This window comes from Pistacia vera, unplaced genomic scaffold (assembly GCF_008641045.1).
Source record: "Pistacia vera cultivar Batoury unplaced genomic scaffold, PisVer_v2 Contig546, whole genome shotgun sequence".
Lineage (NCBI taxonomy): Eukaryota > Viridiplantae > Streptophyta > Magnoliopsida > Sapindales > Anacardiaceae > Pistacia > Pistacia vera.
In genome coordinates this window covers 710,985-730,295 of record NW_022196386.1, presented here as the reverse complement: position 1 = coordinate 730,295, position 19,311 = coordinate 710,985, and the positions used below count along the sequence as shown (strand labels likewise).

The 19,311-nt window shown below is 35.1% G+C and overlaps 3 protein-coding genes across 4 annotated transcripts; 1 reads left to right on the top strand and 2 right to left on the bottom strand.

Annotated features, from left to right (window-relative positions):
* Window positions 1-315: 315 nt before the first annotated feature.
* On the bottom strand, window positions 316-3,512 carry LOC116107714 (cytochrome c1-2, heme protein, mitochondrial-like). 2 transcript variants are annotated; one of them, XM_031394004.1, is made up of 8 exons: window positions 3,441-3,512; window positions 2,870-2,955; window positions 2,418-2,641; window positions 1,810-2,089; window positions 1,660-1,731; window positions 1,101-1,217; window positions 915-980; window positions 316-826 (listed from the first exon to the last, which is right to left on the bottom strand). In XM_031394004.1, the coding sequence occupies exons 2-8, from the start codon at window positions 2,924-2,926 to the stop codon at window positions 710-712; spliced, it is 933 nt and encodes a 310-aa protein (XP_031249864.1). In that variant the 5' UTR covers window positions 2,927-2,955; window positions 3,441-3,512; the 3' UTR covers window positions 316-709. The 2 variants fall into 2 exon arrangements, with proteins under 2 accessions (XP_031249864.1, XP_031249863.1); XM_031394003.1 differs by having other exon boundaries at window positions 3,344-3,504.
* Window positions 3,513-4,381: 869 nt separating this feature from the next.
* Window positions 4,382-7,193, top strand: LOC116107730 (kelch repeat-containing protein At3g27220-like). Its single transcript, XM_031394029.1, has 7 exons — window positions 4,382-4,636; window positions 4,949-5,143; window positions 5,374-5,603; window positions 6,090-6,260; window positions 6,403-6,508; window positions 6,654-6,860; window positions 6,978-7,193. Exons 1-7 carry the CDS (start codon window positions 4,424-4,426, stop codon window positions 7,140-7,142), a joined length of 1,287 nt encoding a protein of 428 aa, XP_031249889.1. The 5' UTR covers window positions 4,382-4,423; the 3' UTR covers window positions 7,143-7,193.
* A 737-nt stretch (window positions 7,194-7,930) lies between these two features.
* On the bottom strand, window positions 7,931-18,884 carry LOC116107711 (actin-histidine N-methyltransferase-like). Its single transcript, XM_031393999.1, has 13 exons — window positions 18,868-18,884; window positions 12,353-12,683; window positions 12,194-12,269; window positions 11,618-11,823; window positions 11,385-11,471; window positions 11,177-11,269; window positions 10,325-10,479; window positions 10,114-10,198; window positions 9,937-10,023; window positions 9,734-9,853; window positions 9,182-9,283; window positions 8,718-9,094; window positions 7,931-8,245 (listed from the first exon to the last, which is right to left on the bottom strand). The coding sequence occupies exons 1-12, from the start codon at window positions 18,882-18,884 to the stop codon at window positions 8,927-8,929; spliced, it is 1,527 nt and encodes a 508-aa protein (XP_031249859.1). The 3' UTR covers window positions 7,931-8,245; window positions 8,718-8,926.
* Between the last annotated feature and the right edge of the window lie 427 nt (window positions 18,885-19,311).

Here is a 19,311-nt window from a genome sequence, read left to right as displayed (position 1 = left end):
TAAGAGCATAGGCATTGCGAAGACTATCACAAATTGAGCATAAAATGTTAATGTCAGGACAAATTTCAAATCTACCATTGAGTTTCCTGATCCTGAATCACCAATTAGAATATAACTGTATACAAAATCATTCTTTGGATAAGTTAGATTATACTGGTAATTAACTAATTTAATTTAGTAATCCTGAAAAAAAGGGTAAACGGTCCTGGACTAGCATTAAATTAACATCGTAAAACTATATAAAATCAATTTAAAGATTGTCTAGGAGGTCTTATAGTAATAGGGAGGAAAGCAGTTGAAGGCAAAATGCCGCAATCAGAGACTAATTCATCAATGGATTAAAATGTAATCTGCCCCCAAGAGTGGCATGACACCCAGAATAATATCAAAATACATTTCTCCCAACTCAGGTACATTGACATTGACCATTTTTTCCCTTTTGGTTTCAGTGATTACATTTGCTAATCAAGAAACAAACTACAGAGTAGCGAAAATGTAATTGAGTCAACGAAATACAGAATAATATACATTGTGTATATGGAGTAGCTTATTTCTTCCTCAACTTGAAAAAGAGAAAAAGATTTCTTCATGTCACTCTCACTGCTAAATAATAATTGATCCACCAGTTTGACATGGCAGAAACGTAGATCATCTGATAAAGCAATCGTTTCTAATTCAAGTCCTCACAGAGGCGAAAAAGTAAGAGAAACTAGTTGATAACATCCAGGACCAGCTTGCGAGACTTGAGAACTGACCACCTCAAACGCCGGTAATATGCAGCTTGAAGCAATGCCAATGACAGTACAAATATCCATTTAAAACCCATCTGCATTAGAAGGCATATAATTTTGGGGATAATTCAAAAAAATTAAATAATGTTTATTGATAGTAACTTGATTTAAAAACATATGTACCAGCTTCCTCTCTTCCATTTCTGGTTCTGCTGCCCATGATAAAAACGACACAACATCTTTTCCCATCTGCACCGCATAGAAAATAAACAGTAGGATACTGAGTTTTGTACCGCAGAAACATCTATGCAATAAACTTATAGCTAGGAGTGTATTCTCACCCAAAGGCGTTAATAAAGAAAAACCAACCTGAGATTCTGTCGCAGGGGTACCATCTTCATACTCAATGGCATCATCAATAAGCATTTTCGGCATAGCAATTGCTCCTCCAGGGAAGTAAGGATTATAGTGCAATCCTTCCCGGATCTACAATAACAATTGAAAACAGACTGTGGTTAGGAATTAGGAAGTGAAAAAATCATTATCCTTCTTTATCTTATCAAAAAAAAAAAAAAAAAAAATGGTCATGACCTCAACTAGACAGAAAACATAACCTGAACAAATATGATCAGAGGGTAATGCTAAAAGTACAAAGAAATTTACAAAGATTTCTTGTACAAAGTGATGTGGCAGGAGATGAATGGAAGAGTGAATATGATGAGTTACTTTTATATTCACTCTTCTATTCATCTCCTGCCACATCATTTTGCACAAAAAATCTTTGTAAATTTTTTTGTACCTTTAGCATTATTGTACCAGATAATATTAAGTTTTAACACCGACAAAACTGCACTTCAATGTTAGTAAATAGTTAAAAGGATTTGGAAGCAGTGAAATTATGTGTAAAGAATTCGGAAGCAGACATTACTGAAACACCAGCAGGAGGATCATGGTAACCAGTTAAAAGAGCAAACACATAATTCTGACCATTGTGACGAGCCTGAGAGCAGAAAGAGTAAGATATTACCATGACAGATAATCACAGCTTTTAACATAAGTGCCGGAAGATAGTAATTACTTTGGTAATAAGACTTAAATCTGGAGGATATGCCCCTCCATTGGCAAACCTAGCAGCCTGTTCATTGGCATATGGCTGAGGAAAACGATCACTGAGTTTACCAGGACGGGTGAACATCTCACCCTCATCATTGGGCCCATCATCCACTTCAATCTCAGCTGCCATTGCCTTTGTCTCCTCTTCTGTATATGCAACACCTACCAAATCACGGTATGATATTAGTGACATAGAATGGCAGGATGCACACACTTGCTGGTAAACCTGGTGACCACGGCGGATCCTGAACATCCAAAATTGAGCACAAAGATTAAGATAAATTTTATTGTAAAATTGAATATTATTCAAAACATAGCATATTCTATTACAATTTCCATGTGAAAGGTTTTAAATAGTTAGCTGCCCCTCCAAATCTGCAAGCAAAAGGGTAGGGCTGGACAGCATGTGAGTTTAGATATTTGATTGGAATAAAAGTAACTTAATTGATGGTATAAATTTAAAATATACTGAATCAGGTCCCATAAAATTTGAATCACACCTTTCTTCAGTCAATTTAAATTGCAAGTTTAATGAGGAAAAGGACAATTAGACAAGAAGGGCATAAAACTCACGAAGCATGGTCGTAAGAACTGAGAATGCCGTTATGGGGCCAAGGATAGTTTGGGCATGCCAAGCCATGTTCAGCTTCATCAGCAGATGCTATTGTTGCAAAACTCAAAAACCCAGAAACACCAGCTCCAAGGAGCGCAAATGCCCTTAAAGACTTCACACCACCAGCAGATCCAACATCTTCATGAAATTTCTTGGCAGTATCAGATGATAAAGCCAAAAACCCCTGCAAAATCACATGCACAAAGTATATTAGGTAAAGAACCAAGGTTAATTAAAGATGCAATCAAATTATGCAATTCCACCCAGATTGTACCAGAAAAGCAAAATTTGGAGTTGGAAACAATCTCAAACGATTAATAATGATATCATTCATAAGTCAATCAGGAAACCTAGTATAAAACTGTACCACAGTGCATCTAAAAAGTGAAAACAAGGGGCAAACTATGCTTACAGTAGATTGAGACTGTAGTTTCCTCTTTAGAAGCCGGATGATAACTCCCCCCGCCATTTCAGTAAATAACTCAATCAATTAGTTCACTGTAACAAGCAAAAAGATGTTTGTAATTCATTAGATTAATACACTTCAACGAATGAGATTAAATCTAACATATGCCATTTCCAACATCCATTAATCTTATGGTGACCATTCCAAACTTGTGTTACTGTTTGTTGACCATTTCTCACCTTATGGTGAGCAACAATACCACGTAGCACCGTATTACAAGTACGATTATGGAAAATTCCCGCGATAACATATAATTCTCGTATAATATTTGCAAATCTCAAATTACCAAACTTTCAATAATCAGTTCAAATAAATATAACACAAAAGAGTTATAAATTCTAACCAAATTTAATGAATCCAATCATAAAAATAAATTGTTAGATAAAGACAAGTAAAACACAACAGGAAACATTGACATACACTTTGCAATCACATAATAGCAGTGTTTGTATTGACGAACACAGAATTCTAACGAAGAAAAGCTCGAAGAAGATAAGGAGAAAGAGAAAGATCTCACGAGATATACGAGAGATGAGGTCCAACTGCGAATCTGTGGTCAAAGGAGAGAGAGATGTGAGAAAATGAATTAACATTTGCTGCTATTGGGCTTTGCTTTAGGTCCGCACACCCAATTTCCATCTCGTCCAATAAAGATGAAAGTTTGCATTTGAACACACCCGTTGGCCCTTACTTATTTCACTGCACTCAACTTGTATAAAATAAAAGGTAAATTTCGGGATCTCATGAACTTCTGAAATTTCAATCCTTCCATGGTTTCGGACTTTGTTGGAATTTCTGATATTCATTACAATATCTTGTCAATTATATAATAATTGTAATTTGGGTTACATTGTTATTACTAATTAGGATTAGATAATTGAAATTATCACAATAATAGAAAACCCCAAGCACCGACCATGAAAGCCTGGCAACCTCTGGCTTACAATTACTCAAAATTCCAACCCAAATACTAGAGCTGCCCAAGGATTCTGTTTATGCCAAATTGCCCCTTGAACACGAAACATCCATAAAATTTATCACAAGCAAAGTTTTCTGATTCAAATGTATTACAAACTCAGATAATTTTTTTTTTTTTTTTTTTTTTTTTGGTATTCAAGGTGTTCGAGCCTACTTACTCACATCTCGATTATTTTTCTAGGACTCTGAAATTAACGGCTAAGTAAACATCTAGTGATTAGCCTGTGAGAATTTGAACCCAAAACCTAACAGATCATATCAATTGAACTTTGAACACCAAATTTTAATTACTTATTTATTATAAATGTAAAAAGTAAATTAAATTGTAATACCCAACCCAACACATGCAAAACTGCGGCAGTGAATAAAAACCATGGGCGCAGCAAGCGCCCATCTCTTTAGCTCTAAATTTCTGTTGACAAATTTTCTTCTTTTTCCTTCAAGCGCTCTATCTCCTTTTGTCCTTTATAATATATAAACTTCAAGAATCCATGTCTGGTTTAATCAACAACCTGCACGAAAATGGCGAGGTTTACCCACAACAACAAACACACATACACAAGGACACTTTTGCTTTTGTCTTGTCTTGCTCTCATAGGAGCTGCTCTCATTGCAGATTTCATGTTGGCATCTTCTTCTTGTTCTTCTGCATATTTATCAATCGCATCCAAATGGGCTAGGCAGAAATCGGGGTTCATAGTTGTGCCAAACCTTAATGCTAGCAAAGTTGGCCAGGTTCACGTTTTCTTCCTCTTACAGTCCTGCATTTGTCATAAATCTAGTACAAACTGTTGAATGCAGAATTTTATGTCATTTTCTTTCTTTTGCTTTTGCCTCGGATTTGTGGACTGGGATTTGTGATTTTCTTTTAAAGATTATTGTGGGATTGCTACATTCTAGTTTTTGATGCTGAACATTTTCTCATCATCCAAGCGGATGTCTTTTTCTTAATCAATTTGCTTCTACACCTACATAGGATGTTAACTTGTATTAATAATTGAATGAATTTTGATAGTGGTGAATTGATCATCTGTTTCTTATCTGTAGAAAGAATCGATGGCTGTGAAAGATAAAGCAGAGAGGATTCCAGAAAGATCACTATCAGCAACTTTTGCTGATTTACCAGCACCAGAATTAGAATGGGAGCAAATGCCATCAGCGCCTGTGCCACGTCTTGATGGAGCAGCAATTCAGATTAAGAATCTTTTTTATGTCTTTGCAGGATATGGAACCCTTGACTATGTGAGCATTTATTCCCAGCTCCCATTTTTTCACATTAGAATCAATATTTGAGTCTATAGAAATCATTTTGCTTGGGGCTTTATTGACCATGTATAATCGTTTTATTGTGGGCTTAGATAAGATTTCACTTCAAGGGACCTTTTCAATTAGAGGACTGAATGATGTTTCTATGATTTCAAAAATAATGGTTTTAATTTTTTTCTGTTTATGCCTATGTTTTTGTCTTTTAGGTGCATTCTCATGTAGACGTATACAATTTCTCAGATAATAAATGGGTAGACAGATTTGATATGCCAAAAGAGATGGCACATTCGCATTTAGGAGTGGTAAGCGATGGGAGATACATATACGTAGTCTCAGGGCAATATGGCCCTCAATGCAGAGGCCCTACAGCTCGTACATTTGTTCTTGACACTAAGATGAGGAAATGGCGCAGCATGCCTCCATTACCAGCTCCCAGGTATGTGACTTGATAGGATAAATGTAAATCATGTTTCAGTTCTGTGGAAACACAATTTCGAATCATTCTTCTTCTGGAAGATACTTGGATTTTGACCCTTGATCTAAATTAAATTCTCATATGCCCACCATCAGCTCTGTTTAATGACTACTAAGTTGAAATCTGCATTGTTTGTTTTGCTTAGCAATAGCTAAAAGAAATGTTTATCTACCTGCTTTTGTATTGTGTCTACTTGCAGATGTTGATTGGTCCCCTCCCGCTAAAATATGCAACTCTTTAAGGAACATCTTTCCCTGGACTTGAATATCCTGAAATAATAGATTTTTAGGTTGACACAAGACTTAAAATATTTACTGTAACTGCATTGAAATCCAAATAACCATTTATTCAAGTTTGGATGTAATTGAGATCAGTGAACGAGTATTTGTTCCATCATTAGCTGAATTTTAGCTGAGAGATGAAATATTGTAACATGAGAATTTTCAGGTATTCTCCTGCTACTCAATTATGGAGAGGCCGGCTTCATGTGATGGGTGGCAGCAAAGAGAATCGCCACACGCCCGGATTGGAACACTGGAGTATTGCAGTGAAGGATGGCAAAGCATTGGAGAAAGAGTGGCGCACAGAAATTTCTATTCCTCGTGGTGGACCTCATCGGTGTGCGGGCTTCCCTAGTTTATATTTTATCGTTCATTTTCTTGTATTGAGATTAAAATTTTTTTGTGATTCAAGTCATGCGAAGAGAATTTATTTTTTGCAAACTCAAACAATCTGATCAAGAAAGTAAATATTTTCACAGGGCTTGCATTGTGATTAAAGATCGGCTTTTTGTTATTGGTGGTCAAGAGGGTGATTTTATGGCCAAACCTGGATCACCAATTTTCAAATGTTCACGCCGGCATGAGGTATGAGAAAAACTATATGTAATCATGTTTCTAATACAGTGTACTTGCATCTATAATATTGTTTGACATTCTACTATACGTGAAATTTTGCACATCATTTATGTCTCCTTAGTTTATATGGAATTAATTTCTTACTGTATTTCAGGTAGTTTATGCTGATGTTTATATGTTGGATGAGGAGATGAAGTGGAAAACATTACCTCCAATGCCGAAACCCAATTCTCATATAGAGTGTGCTTGGGTAATCGTCAATAATTCGATCATCATAACAGGAGGTACAACAGAAAAGCACCCAGTGACCAAAAGGATGATTTTGGTTGGGGAGGTGTTCCAATTCCATTTAGACTCACTGGTAATCCTATTCTCTTGTTACTAAAGCCTCATAAAGTATATATATTTTTTTTTCATTGTAAGATTCTATGATACAATTCCTTGCTTCATTGCATCTCTATATTTTTGTTAATTACAGACATGGTCCGTGATTGGAAAGCTTCCGTACCGAGTAAAAACCACCTTGACTGGTTTTTGGGATGGATGGTTGTATTTCACTTCTGGACAGCGGGATAGAGGACCTGATAATCCACAACCAAGGAAGGTCATTGGAGAAATGTGGAGAACAAAGTTACATTTATGAATTTTGAATTTTGATACATACGCCACCATAGCTACTGTAAAATTTTGATAGTTTCCCATTGTTGTTATATAATTTTTCAATTAGATTTGATTTTCAGAAAGTTTTCATCTTTCACTTTTTGTTTTATCTTAACTAGGTAACTGTTAAACAGCAAATTTTTTTAACCTCTTGTTACATGTATCTATCATTATGAACAATGAAAATGGTTTTATACCCCTGTTCTTCTAATTCAAAAATGTTAGTAATCTTGTCTGAGTAGTAGAAATAGGCCTAGGGGTGTGCAAAACAACAGGTCAAAACCAAAACTAACAAGTACCCGGGGTTTTAGCTCCAGCTCTAAAAATCAAGAACCGACCGTTTCTTGTTTCACCCCTACAAGAACCAAAATCGAAACTGAGATCTGGGTACCCAGAAAGGAACAAAGACTAAATTGTAACTTTTGTAAACCGTTAGGGTGCATTTGTAATTTTTAGAGGATTTATTTGTCATTTTTTTAAAAGTAGGGGGTAATTAAATTTAACCTGGATACCCGGAACCAGAATCGAAACCGGAATCTATGTTTCAGGTTCTGATTCCTGACTTCGAGGGTAGGTTCCAAATCCAAGGAACCGGCCGGTTCCATTTCCTATGAATTTAGGTGGATACTCAAATCCACCCACCCCTAGAAATAGCAACAGTTATCATATGAACTCCTGGAAAAAGAAGAGCTATACTAAAGATTTTAATAATATGTTCCAAATGCAAGATCCCACAACCTCCATACAAATTTAAGAAATAAATGGGATTGATTCAAGTAAAACGACCAAATATCACATGTAAACAATATCTTTTCTATATTAAAGAATTACAAGCATTACAAAAGAGCTCATAAACAATGGTCGTCCAGAACTGTATTTACAAAGAATGGCCAAATCATCAATGCATATATTGAGAATGCTGATCTATTATTCCTTCCATTACAATTTTGATCCTATGTGCACTTTTAATCGACCAAGATAAACAAAACGGAGTTACACAGCCCAATCTTCTTGAACGACAAGCCAATTATCTCACTTTAACTCCTATTAGAGCCCATGACAAACTACCAGCAGTCCTTGGTTGCCCTACACAGTACCCAACTTCAATTCAACTGCAAGGCGTAAAGCAAAATGATCACTCGACAAAGCATTAGTTTGTTTATGGTCAACTGCATTTCATTAAACCAAGAAAATGACTTCCAGACAGACTAATGTTTCCAAACTGATTGAAGTTTGAATCCAGGCCTTTAGAATGTGCAATGCACAGCCTGTTGTCATTTCTCGAGCATTTTCAAACAGATTATGGGAGTTTTATTCAGATTGTTTCTTTCTTTCTTTCTTTTCTTTTCTTTGTTGCTTATTTTTTCTGATATTTTTCCATTCAAAATTGTTATTTCTTTTGCATTTAAAATTTTCTTTGCTAAATTGAAAAATAATTCAATTGAGGTGTTCCAACCTGCACACAAACTACTGGTTATCTGTTACCTTGATTTATAATGCACAGAGGATTCATAAAAATATCATTTATCACAGTGATAGTAGGTTCGAATCCACTGACCTGTCTCATACTCTCCAAATAGAAAGTGATATGCCCAAGTACTGCAAAGAAGTTCCATAATTTTGCAAGACCACTAAAATATTGGTAATTTCTGCAGAGACTTACCCAAATTATAACCCTGACAACCAAGTATAGAGGCAAAATTCATGAAACAGTGTGTAACTGTGCATGCCATGGATGTGTGGGAGAGAGTAAGAGAGAGATGCCTTTCACTTCAACAAAGGAGCATAAGGAGCTGGGCATGGTGAAACAGTGTGATCTGGTAACTGGTTTATTAAATCAGCTGTCGCCTGCAGGCATGCATGTAGCATTTTCTTTTCCAACCTCACAAGCTGTGTAGCAACTCGCTTCTTAGGTTTCAAGTTAGAATCTGCCAACTAATATGATAAATAAGTTTCAGTTAGAACCCAATGAGCAATAAATAAGGAAATAATAATCAACAGATACAGTGGAGCAAACATTACCAAAGACTCATCTTCACTCAAGGTAGTAGGGTAGCCAGCCAGTCTTCTAGTGAAATAATCAGCAAGCTGGTCTAACACTGCTCGTTCCATACAAGAACTCACCTATAAGATCGAATAAAATCCCAACAGGCAAAAAATTATATTCTCCATTTAAAAAGAGAAATTTTGCATTAAGCACAAGTGGTTTTGCAAAAATAATAACATCATTGTGAAGAACTATAAAGACAAAGACAGTCCAATAACCAGCCAATTTTTAACTATAAAGACAAGGCACAGCCAAATCAGTCAGAATGTATCAGATTCTTGCCTCAAGTAATTTACACAGGAAGAAAATGAATGAGGAGCAAGATGTAGAAAGGCTCAAAACTTTTATACTTGAGCCATGGATACCAGGCTTCACGCATGAAGCATTAAAGTCTAATTCTGACTATTTACCCCAAAAAGCATTGATTACTACATCGAGTACACTTGATATCCTTCCAAATTTTAGTAAATTTTCAGAATGCTTTAAACTTAATTAGGTGAGTGCAAGCTTCAGAGAGATGAACTTACAGGGCACACAGGACCTAGAGAAGAAATGACAGATTGCATCTCAGATGTATCTGAAACATAGCCCAATCGTAAATAAGGAAGCATATCTGCAACAGCTTCCTTTTCCCGCCCTGCATACACCTACAGAAGAATTTCATTCGAGATTACCCACAAGAAAATAAAACAGTAACCTTTCAATATAGCAGAAGAGATTTAGTCCATACATGAAAAACCTGCACTGATAGTTTGCCATTTCTTTGGGCAACCATTCTCTTGTCCTGATATTGAGGATCCTCAGTGTTCAAAGCTGCCTGGAATATGTGATACGTAAAGCATGTCAACATGATTGCCTTGGAAAAAGTAAAACTGCAAGTATGAGACAGTTAAGATAGAGACTTTACCTCTACCACTAAACGGTCATAAGAATTATCTTCATCAACAAAACCATAGTTGATAAGCAACTTTGAATTAGGCTGTGGGCCACACCTACCAAATGAGAAACAAACTTTATACTTCATAACAAAATGTACGAATGAGGAGGCAAGTCTTCTTTACCAAGAAAGGACTAACTGAGCAGCTTCAGAATTGTGGCCAATAAAGCATATATCATACCAGACAACAATGGATTCCCCAGCCTTGTATGGACGATCAACCACCAGTTGAACAGCACCATCAGCAGCAGTTAACATTGCCTTGCAGTTGCTACTATAAGCTAATAGTGGAGGTCCAAGCGGTACTAAAGCAAATCTCCGAGCCAAACTGACTTTCTGAGTTAAGAAGGGCCTAAATTAGTCATTTGAAGACCATTTTTAAGAAGACAACATGAAAAAAAAAATAAGGTTTTCTTTCCAGTGGTGGTGGTTGGACACCGGAGAACGTTTAATAGTGCCGGAGAATCAAGAAACTGAGAGATGCAACAAATTCAAGAATATAAACAGGTTTGATGACCCTTACAGCTTTTTTATTTATATTTTTTTTAAGTGGACAGTCCAGAACCAAATAACAATGAAGCCACAGTAGTATTACTCCCATAGTCCTTTTTTCTTTCACTAACAAAAAACACCATATAAATAACACACCACCAATAACATAAACTTCATGGATTGCGCATCTGACATTGATTGACACCAAAAACTGTTAAGAACAGAATATAACTTGTATGCTGAGCTACTGATAAGATCAGGTTTTAGAACATTAGAGGAAAAAAATCTTCCATCAATATACATGATGCTTTGTTCTAGGAGAACTGACTCCTTAAAAACAACTAGAATGCAAACTCTGGGCCTTGAACATTTGGTTACAACATATTAACAATAGTTAAGGCAAACAAAATCCTCTACCATCTTATACCATCTTAACACATGAAACATAAAGTCAAGCACATAGATCACTGTCTAACAATCATTCATGTCTCCAAGTGTTTTAGAAGAAGGAAAATGTGTAAGAGGTAAACAAACAACTCACCTGCAAATGCACCACGCAAGACTGGACAGCAACAAAAGCTTGTTTGAAAATCTCAAATGAAAATGCCTCAGTGGGTATGTCATACGGATATTGCTGCAAATTATATATAGTATAATCAACAGATGTCACAATATGAGCACCACCATTAAATATTACAGATAAGATTTTAAGTTAACAAAACAAAGACAATTAAATGAAAGAGCTAAACCTGAAATAGAGACCCAGCCATAAACCAGACAGTGTCAAGCTCATTATACTCTCTTTTGATTCCATCGGCCCTTTCAAGAACTTCAGCCTAAGTCATTGACAGCAGAATGTAGTCTTAAAACCTTTTAAACCATCCAACAATGGCAGACAGACTTTAGATATGTGACGCAAGCATGTACCAAATTTTTTCCATTATTCATCTTCCAGTGGCTAAAAGGATGACCAACCAAGTACCTTAGTGGGGCTACCTGTCAGGTAAGCCAATTCAGCTTCTGACCATAAAAGTGGGGATTCCACAGCTAATTGGCCTCTCCCTCGTTGTCGATCAAGCTCTCTGATATATGGATACCAGAATGACTTTTTCCCTTGCTTCTTCTCATACATTAGATACAGAGCTAAGCATGCCAGCTCCGATAACTTATTAGTAGTCAATAGCTCCGCTGCATGAAAACCAAGCCGAAAAATTACACTCTTCAATCAAGTCTTACTATTCCCATCAATTTGAAGCTTATGAAGATTGTCATCATCCTAGCTTTACAGCCATGTCTGGCAAATTAGTTCTAACATTGGTACGCCCAATATTACTGTAATATACAAAATCTGAACTTGCATTCTCCCAACTAATCAGTAAGCTGTGTCCTTCTCTCACTACAACTTTTCAGTTCATCTAAAGCAAATGCATTGCATTTAGCACCAAGAAATCATTTAATGACAACTAGCATTGCATATAAAAAAAAAAAAAAAAAAAAAAATATATATATATAGATGTTGTAGTATTGTGCCAATATTAACGTAAACAACAAACCTTACCAATGGTCTCATTCCCCAACACTCTCTCAAGCGTCACCACCAACGAATTGGGCACGGAGAACGCCACGTCACCGGCCTACTTCAAGAAAAAAAAAGAATCACAGAACTGGAACTCAAATAACCGAAACCTATAAAAACAAAAATTCAACAGAATCAGACCTGAAGATCTTCGCTGGCGGCAACATAATGTATAGGCCTGTGTTTGTCATCATGCGAAGGCTTTTCTTTAAGAACAACTTTACAAGGAGGCAATCCATTCTTGTGCATCCAAGATTTCAAGTCACCAGACACCTCGTCTTTCTTGCTGACAACTTCGCTCGAGCCGGCCACCAAAGTATCGGAGCTAGAAACACGAAAGGAAGAGGAGTTTCTCCGGCGAATCAAGCGAAAGGAAGAGGCGAAATTAGGGTTCTTGGGGAGGGAGAGTGAGACAGTGGTGGATGGAATTGAGAGAGGATGAGGTGTTGACCGAATGGGAGGTGAAACATATCTATTGCATAAATAAGACGAAGAAGAAGAATAAAGTTCCATGAGAAGAGAAAGAATTGAGAATTAGGGTTAAGATTAGTGAAGATTGAAGAAAAATGGATATTTTGATTTGGTTGAATTTTGGGTTGGTTTATATATCTGGAAGGGGATAGGACATATTGGATTGATGGGGAAATGGTATTTGAGGTTGTGTAATTGGATTGGAGGGAAACAAAAATCTTTTGTCAACAAGTCCAGGGATTGTATGGACATTCGTCCGGTGGTCTTTACTCTTTAGAATTTTTTATCAATTTTGAGCATGAAAAATGATATCATGAAAAACTATTTTAAGTTGAGTTGAGTTAGATTAAATTGAATAGGAGAAGATTTTGAGAATGTGTTTAATCTAATATATGAAAATTATATCAGAATTTGATAAATATTGAAAAATTGTTTGGTAAAAACATTTTCTGAAAATATTTAAATTATTTTTTAATATTTAATATTTGTTAATTTAGCTAAACACCCCTCACAATAAAAGTTTAAAAAATAACAAAAATACCGTCACCCACCCAAGCCACTACCATAGGACGACAGCCAACAGTTGTCAAAACAGCGCATGATCGACTGAATCTAGTTGATTGTGCACCGATCTGGCCTTTTTTGGCCAAATCTACGGCCATAATCTAGTTATCGTTAACGGCCAAAATATGGCTGTCAATGATGGCCAGAATCTGGTCGTCATTAATGTTGGATCTAGCCGAAAATAGTCAGATTGGGGCGGACGATCGTTATCAGTTTTTGGCAGGCGGTGGTGGCTTTGAGTGGATTAATTTTTAGATTAGGAGGAGTGAAAAATAATTGTTTTTAGTTGAATAGAGTTAGAAAAATGTTTTGAGTTGAATATAATAGGATAATGCAAAACAAGTCTCCCTCTTTTTATTTTCAATAAAAAAAAAAAAAAAATATTGTTTGATACGGATTCATTTTTAGAACAATTATCTCAATAAGTAAACAAACATATATTTTGTTTTTTAATTCAAATAGAATAACAGAAAAATGATTCAAAAAGTTAAACAAAGAGGAGTAATATTAATTTTCTGTAATTCGGGATAATGAAGATGAGAAAATAAATGAGATTAAATGATTCATGGTAGGTTGAGGTAAAAAGCATACCTATTTGATTGACACGTAGGACACTTTTTTTTTTTTTTTTTTTAGCTCTAAAATTGGTTTATTTGGAGCTCTAGAGTTGCTTTCTCTTTCCACATTGGATGTGTGGTTTAACAAGATATTTTTAACTTTAAGATTCATGAATATTCATGCTGGTTGTTCGCCATGAATACCCATGTGAGTTGTTTGCCATGTGACATATTTTGGAAGCTCTAGAATTGCTCAATTTTGACACATTGGATTAACAATCCAATCAAATTATTCTATTTTGACACGTTGGATTGGTATTTATTAATACATCTCGCCATATGGCACATTTTAGAAGCTCTAGAATTGCTCAATTTTGACACATTGGATTGACAAGCCAATCAAATTGCTCTATCTTGACACGTTGGATCGGTATTTATTGATGCATCTATAATTATTAATTAATTAAAAAATGAGATTTGTATTAATATTTAATGATAATAATAATAATAATAATACAGGTGCATTGCATTGGCATTCCAAAGATATGCATTAATAACAAATATACAGGTGTATTGGATTGCTATTACTAATTGTGGTTTAATGACATTTGTCCAGGATTGCTATCTATAATTATGTAGGTGCATTGTATTGACATCAGAAAACTTTCTTCGTATTGAAATCGTATTTAATTGCGTTGGTGAAAGGTCTAAATAAGGGGTTATAAAAGGGGCTCATGTTCAGTTGTGTATCATCTCAATTTGTTAGTTGGCGTCAATAATATGTCTGGTCTTTTGTTAATTGTTTATATGTTATTTTAGTTTGTAAAAATAATATGTTTGTTCTTCATGTGCATCTTGATTCGATGGTTTTTTATTTATGTATGTTTTTGTTGTTGATTACAGGTTGGAGATTCATGAATTGGCATGAAATAAAGGTAGGACGTCGAATTGATACTGTCAGATGAGTTGTTATTTTGATTTGTTCCTTTGAACTGAAAGTATATCTTCTAGGTATTTTAATGCGAAATTGTAAGTATGTCTCCTAACTATTTTAATGTTTCTTGTTCGATTGAATGATTGTTTTTGTTTGGCCAATTTATTTGAATGATTGTTTTTGTTTGGCCAATTTATTTGAATGATTGATTGTGTTATTCCTTCTGAACAGTAAGTGTGTTCCTTGATAGTTTTAACATGAATATTAATTAACTTTTGTTGTCTCTGTTTTTTAGGTACCAGTTTTTATACAAATGAATAATTGTTCCTTAACAATGTTAACATGAAGATCGATTACATTTTGTTATGTTTCTTTTCAAGGAAATAAGGATTTGTGTTTATTATTTTTTTGGTAGAGTCATTGATTCAATGCGTCTCTTTTGCCGATCAATTGGTATAAAATGTGAATTCGTTGATTTTGTTGATTTCATTTTCAGGTTGCAAGGAAAAAAGTTGACGTGTTTATACAATGTCCAGCATGTTTCGTACCAAGTTGTGTTTATTAAGTCTTCGGTAAGTTCATTGATTTGGTATGTTTGTGGTTGCAATCGATTAGTGTGAATTATATGCTCACTGATGTTTGATGATTTTATTTCAGCTTACAATTTTGGCCTAACAATGAGTATTTGTTGTTGGTATGTTCATGTGATGGGCAATTAGTTTTTCCTTGTATTGTTGACGCTGAGTAACATTAAATGTTCATGGTTTGTACTTTGTCTAAAGATTACGCATTGTTTTTTTGGCCATGCTATCTGTTTGTTGATGAGTGCTTGGAAGCAATGTTTTGAAACCCGGACCAGAAGGTGACTCAGTGAAGTGACCGATTTCTGGTTTGGGCGGTCCAACCTGTCTGACCGACGGGTCAAACCAGTGATGTCATCAAATATATATATATATATTTTTTTTCCTCACATGTCATTTCATCTTCTCTCTCTCTTCTTTTCTCCTTTATTTTTTTTTTCCTCCCTCTTTTTTTCCGTCATCTCTTTCTTCTTTATACTTCTCACATGTCAGTACGTCACATCATCTCTCTTTCTTCTTCTCTACTTCATCAATTTTTTTTCCCCTCTCTTTCTCACGTCTTTCTATTTCTTCTTCACTTCTTTCGTATTCTCTCTTTTCTCACCTCCTCTTCTTTTTCTTCTTCTTCATTTTTTTTTCTCTCTTTCTCTCCATTCTCTTCTCTTTCTTCTTTTGCTTCTGCAGATCTTCTCCTTTATCTTTCTTTTCTTTCACTTTCTAATCTCGAATCTAACTAAAGATGAATAAAGGTGGAAGAGAAGATGAATGAAGTTGGATTGGAAGTCGGAGAAAGACAAAGAAACAAATAAAAGATTAAAGAAATGAAGGTTGAAGCAAAAAAGGCATGGATTCTGCCTTTTAAAACAATCACATATGTTGGATCGGATTTTCATCTGATCTGGTTGAACTAGCGGTCTAACACTATTCTAACGGTCTAATAACAGTCGAAAGCTGTTTAAATGAAAATACTGGTTTTTAACACTTAATAAACTGGAATCATTGACGAAACCCGGTTGGACCGTCCGATCTGGTCCGAGTTTCAGAACATTGCTTGGAAGTGCACTCATACTTAGTGATTTTAAGGGTATTTTGTGAGGGAATTAGGTTTAATTGGTTGATTTTACTTAATTTCTGTATCTCTTTTGTTTTCTAGAATCACGAGTATGTTTTGTGAATTTTCAGGTGTTTAGGTGCTGAAAATGAGGATTTCAAGCATGGACATTGAAGATGAAAGAATTATATAAGCGTGTAGGAACAAACGGTTCGAGAATCGAAGCTCAAACGAAGAAGTTATGGATTTTTGAAGATTGTTCACCGCAACAGAACTATTCCCATGCCGCAGCGGAACTATTCTCATGACACAACATAAAAAAGTTGTAAAATGGATAGAAACTTCATGCCGCGGCGCCACAAAATCATGCTGCAGTGCAATGCGGAAAATTTATGTTCATAAATTTTTCTGCCAGAACATGCTGCATGAAAATGATCATAACTTGAGCTACACAACTCCGATTGACCTAGTTCTACTAGCGTTTAAAGCTAAGAGACATATCTACAACTTTTATGTTTTGATCATGGCCCAGTTCGACATGGAATATGATTAAAAATGGAGACGAAAGTTACATTAGTGCTGGGAGATGTGCAGATTTGTTATTATGCGTTTTTAATTTAAGTATAACTTTTTACCATAATACCCTCATGATTTTAATATTATAAATAGATGTCCTTAGCAATATTTTAGGGGGCTAGGGTTTATGATATCAAATATAATTAGGAAGAGGCAAGGAGAGGAGATCTTACCTAGGGTTTCATCATCTTCTTCTTGTACTTCATGGTTTTCAAGATTTTGAGGTTTGATTTCCTTATGCTCATGTGTAACTAAATACTTTTGTAGGGATCCAATGTAGCATAATAAGAATGTTTTATGTCTTTATTAATTCTATTTGTCTTATCAATCCATTGCAATTCTAGTTTTATTCATTATCCTTTATTCAATCTTTAATTGATGTTTTTGCTTGATCACCTTTAATGTTAATTAATTGATTGTGTGAGACAAGGTTAGGCTACACACCCTAGCTAATCTTGAATAGCTTGCGTGAATGAATGTTTAGTATTTTGTGCATACGCTCTAATAGAATGCTCTAATTGGTCATGATTTCTTGAATGATTAGTATTTGTGTATACGCACCAACAGATGCGCCTTTATTCATGATTTCGAGTGTTCTTGTGTTTAATGGGTTTTTAATCATTAGGCTAAACTATACGCCCTCACTAGTCTCGTGTTAAAGATACTAGGTTAATCCCGAACATCTTATGGTAATACCTTAATTATGTGAGTGCGAACCCTAGAAATTGGATTGTGATAACAATAGTTTGATAGTTGGCCTAAAACTAGATTATTATGGTGAAATTGGATACCTAGGTTATAGTTCATTGCTTCTTAAATTAGTTTTTATTGGTGTTATTTTGGCTTAGTCAGTAGTAGTTAATTTTTCGTTTCTTTTTACACTTAGTTTTAATCCTAGTTAGTAAATACGGGTACGGTAAAAAAACGGTACGGGAATTTTATGGGTATAATTCGGCAAACGGTGAAAAATACGTTTATAAAAATTCGGCCATAAAATTCGGATACGGGAAAAATACGGTACGAGTATATATGGGTTTAATATGGTGCATTGTCAATAATACGTTTTGAAAAAAACGACAATATCAATCTTAGTTTTAACACTTTTATGGATTACCTGATTAAAATACTATATCAGTTGCTTCCATTTCTATATAAGTGTTTGTTTTAAAAAGTAAACCTTTAGTTTTAATATTAAATTATAAACTTTTAATTATATATTTAAGTCAATACTGCAGAGAGCCATAAATGAAAAACTATCATTTATTTATTTACATTATTTTTTATTGATCTAAAGTTCTAATTTTGTATTAGAACTTTAGAAGGAGACATCACGAATTTATATAGTATTTTTAGATATAAGGTATCCAAATCTAACATCATCAATCCTGAAACAAAAGATTTGAAGTTGTGGGGTATGTCGAATTTGTTTTTAATATATTAATTAATCAATTAAAATGAATGATAATAACAAATGTAAGAAAGATTTTAAAAGAAGCAGAAAAAGTTTGTCGTTGTGAACTCTCCGTTAAGATCTCTCCACGTAGGCACATGGAACCGACCCCACCATCCAATTTTGCGATTCTGAAACTTTGCCAGTTTGCCCGTCGTTTTGCCTTTTGCCTCTAGCCTTTGCTGCTGTTTTGTATTTCCCCCAAAATCAAAACCCACCGCCCACCATTTCCTTGATGCAAACACATCTAAAATCTAAATCTCAATCTCATTCTCTTCGTTCCTGGAGTTGTGGTGGATGGCAAGAACTAACAAGTACACCTCCATCAACTTCAAAGTTCAATCATGTGCTCGAAAAAAATCTCTCTCCCGCCAGGCCGCCTCCTCCGCTACCAACTCACCTAGACAATCTTCCTCTTCCTCTTCTTATTCTTCGATCACTTCTTCAAATACTAGTAACAAAGCTATGTTACCTTCCTCCAAAAGCCATGGCCGCATGCTTGTTCACGAATAACAAAGCTCAGGTTTTTTTTTAATAATTCGTGAATTATACGGATATTTATATTATACGTGTATAATTCGGCAGATTTTACAAAATATATATACGTGCGTTTTATACGCGAATTATACGGTTGTCAGTACAATTCGCGTATAATACGCGTTTTTACTAACTAGGGTTTTAATCACTAGTTCTTTAATTTGATTGAATTTATTTGTTTTAATTAAGACATAGTTATTAGGATTACTTGATAACTTACAAATCTTTGTGGGATCGACCCTTGCTTTTGCACATTATACTGCGATGGGGATTCGTGCACTTGCGAGGAAGTAGAATTGTTCATCATTTGTTCCGGCTCATATGTAAGCATTTGTTTTGGGACTGAGCTACATGGAACATTTATGGATTGGTTTATGTT

What these genes read in the sequence shown, in the direction of transcription:
- LOC116107714 (XM_031394004.1), bottom strand. Translation starts at nt 2,926, where the DNA reads ATGGCGGGGGGAGTTATCATCCGGCTTCTAAAGAGGAAACTACAGTCT. An exon ending in AACTACAGTCTCAATCTACT is followed by an intron (nt 2,642 to 2,869) that starts GTAAGCATAGTT and finishes GTGATTTTGCAG; the next exon opens with GGGTTTTTGGCTTTATCATC. An exon ending in ATTTAAGTCTTATTACCAAA is followed by an intron (nt 1,732 to 1,809) that starts GTAATTACTATC and finishes TTCTGCTCTCAG; the next exon opens with GCTCGTCACAATGGTCAGAA.
- LOC116107730 (XM_031394029.1), top strand. Translation starts at nt 4,424, where the DNA reads ATGGCGAGGTTTACCCACAACAACAAACACACATACACAAGGACACTT. An exon ending in GATATGGAACCCTTGACTAT is followed by an intron (nt 5,144 to 5,373) that starts GTGAGCATTTAT and finishes TTTGTCTTTTAG; the next exon opens with GTGCATTCTCATGTAGACGT. An exon ending in CCTCCATTACCAGCTCCCAG is followed by an intron (nt 5,604 to 6,089) that starts GTATGTGACTTG and finishes GAGAATTTTCAG; the next exon opens with GTATTCTCCTGCTACTCAAT.
- LOC116107711 (XM_031393999.1), bottom strand. An exon ending in CCGCCAGCGAAGATCTTCAG is followed by an intron (nt 12,270 to 12,352) that starts GTCTGATTCTGT and finishes TTCTTGAAGTAG; the next exon opens with GCCGGTGACGTGGCGTTCTC. An exon ending in ATGACCGTTTAGTGGTAGAG is followed by an intron (nt 10,024 to 10,113) that starts GTAAAGTCTCTA and finishes CACATATTCCAG; the next exon opens with GCAGCTTTGAACACTGAGGA.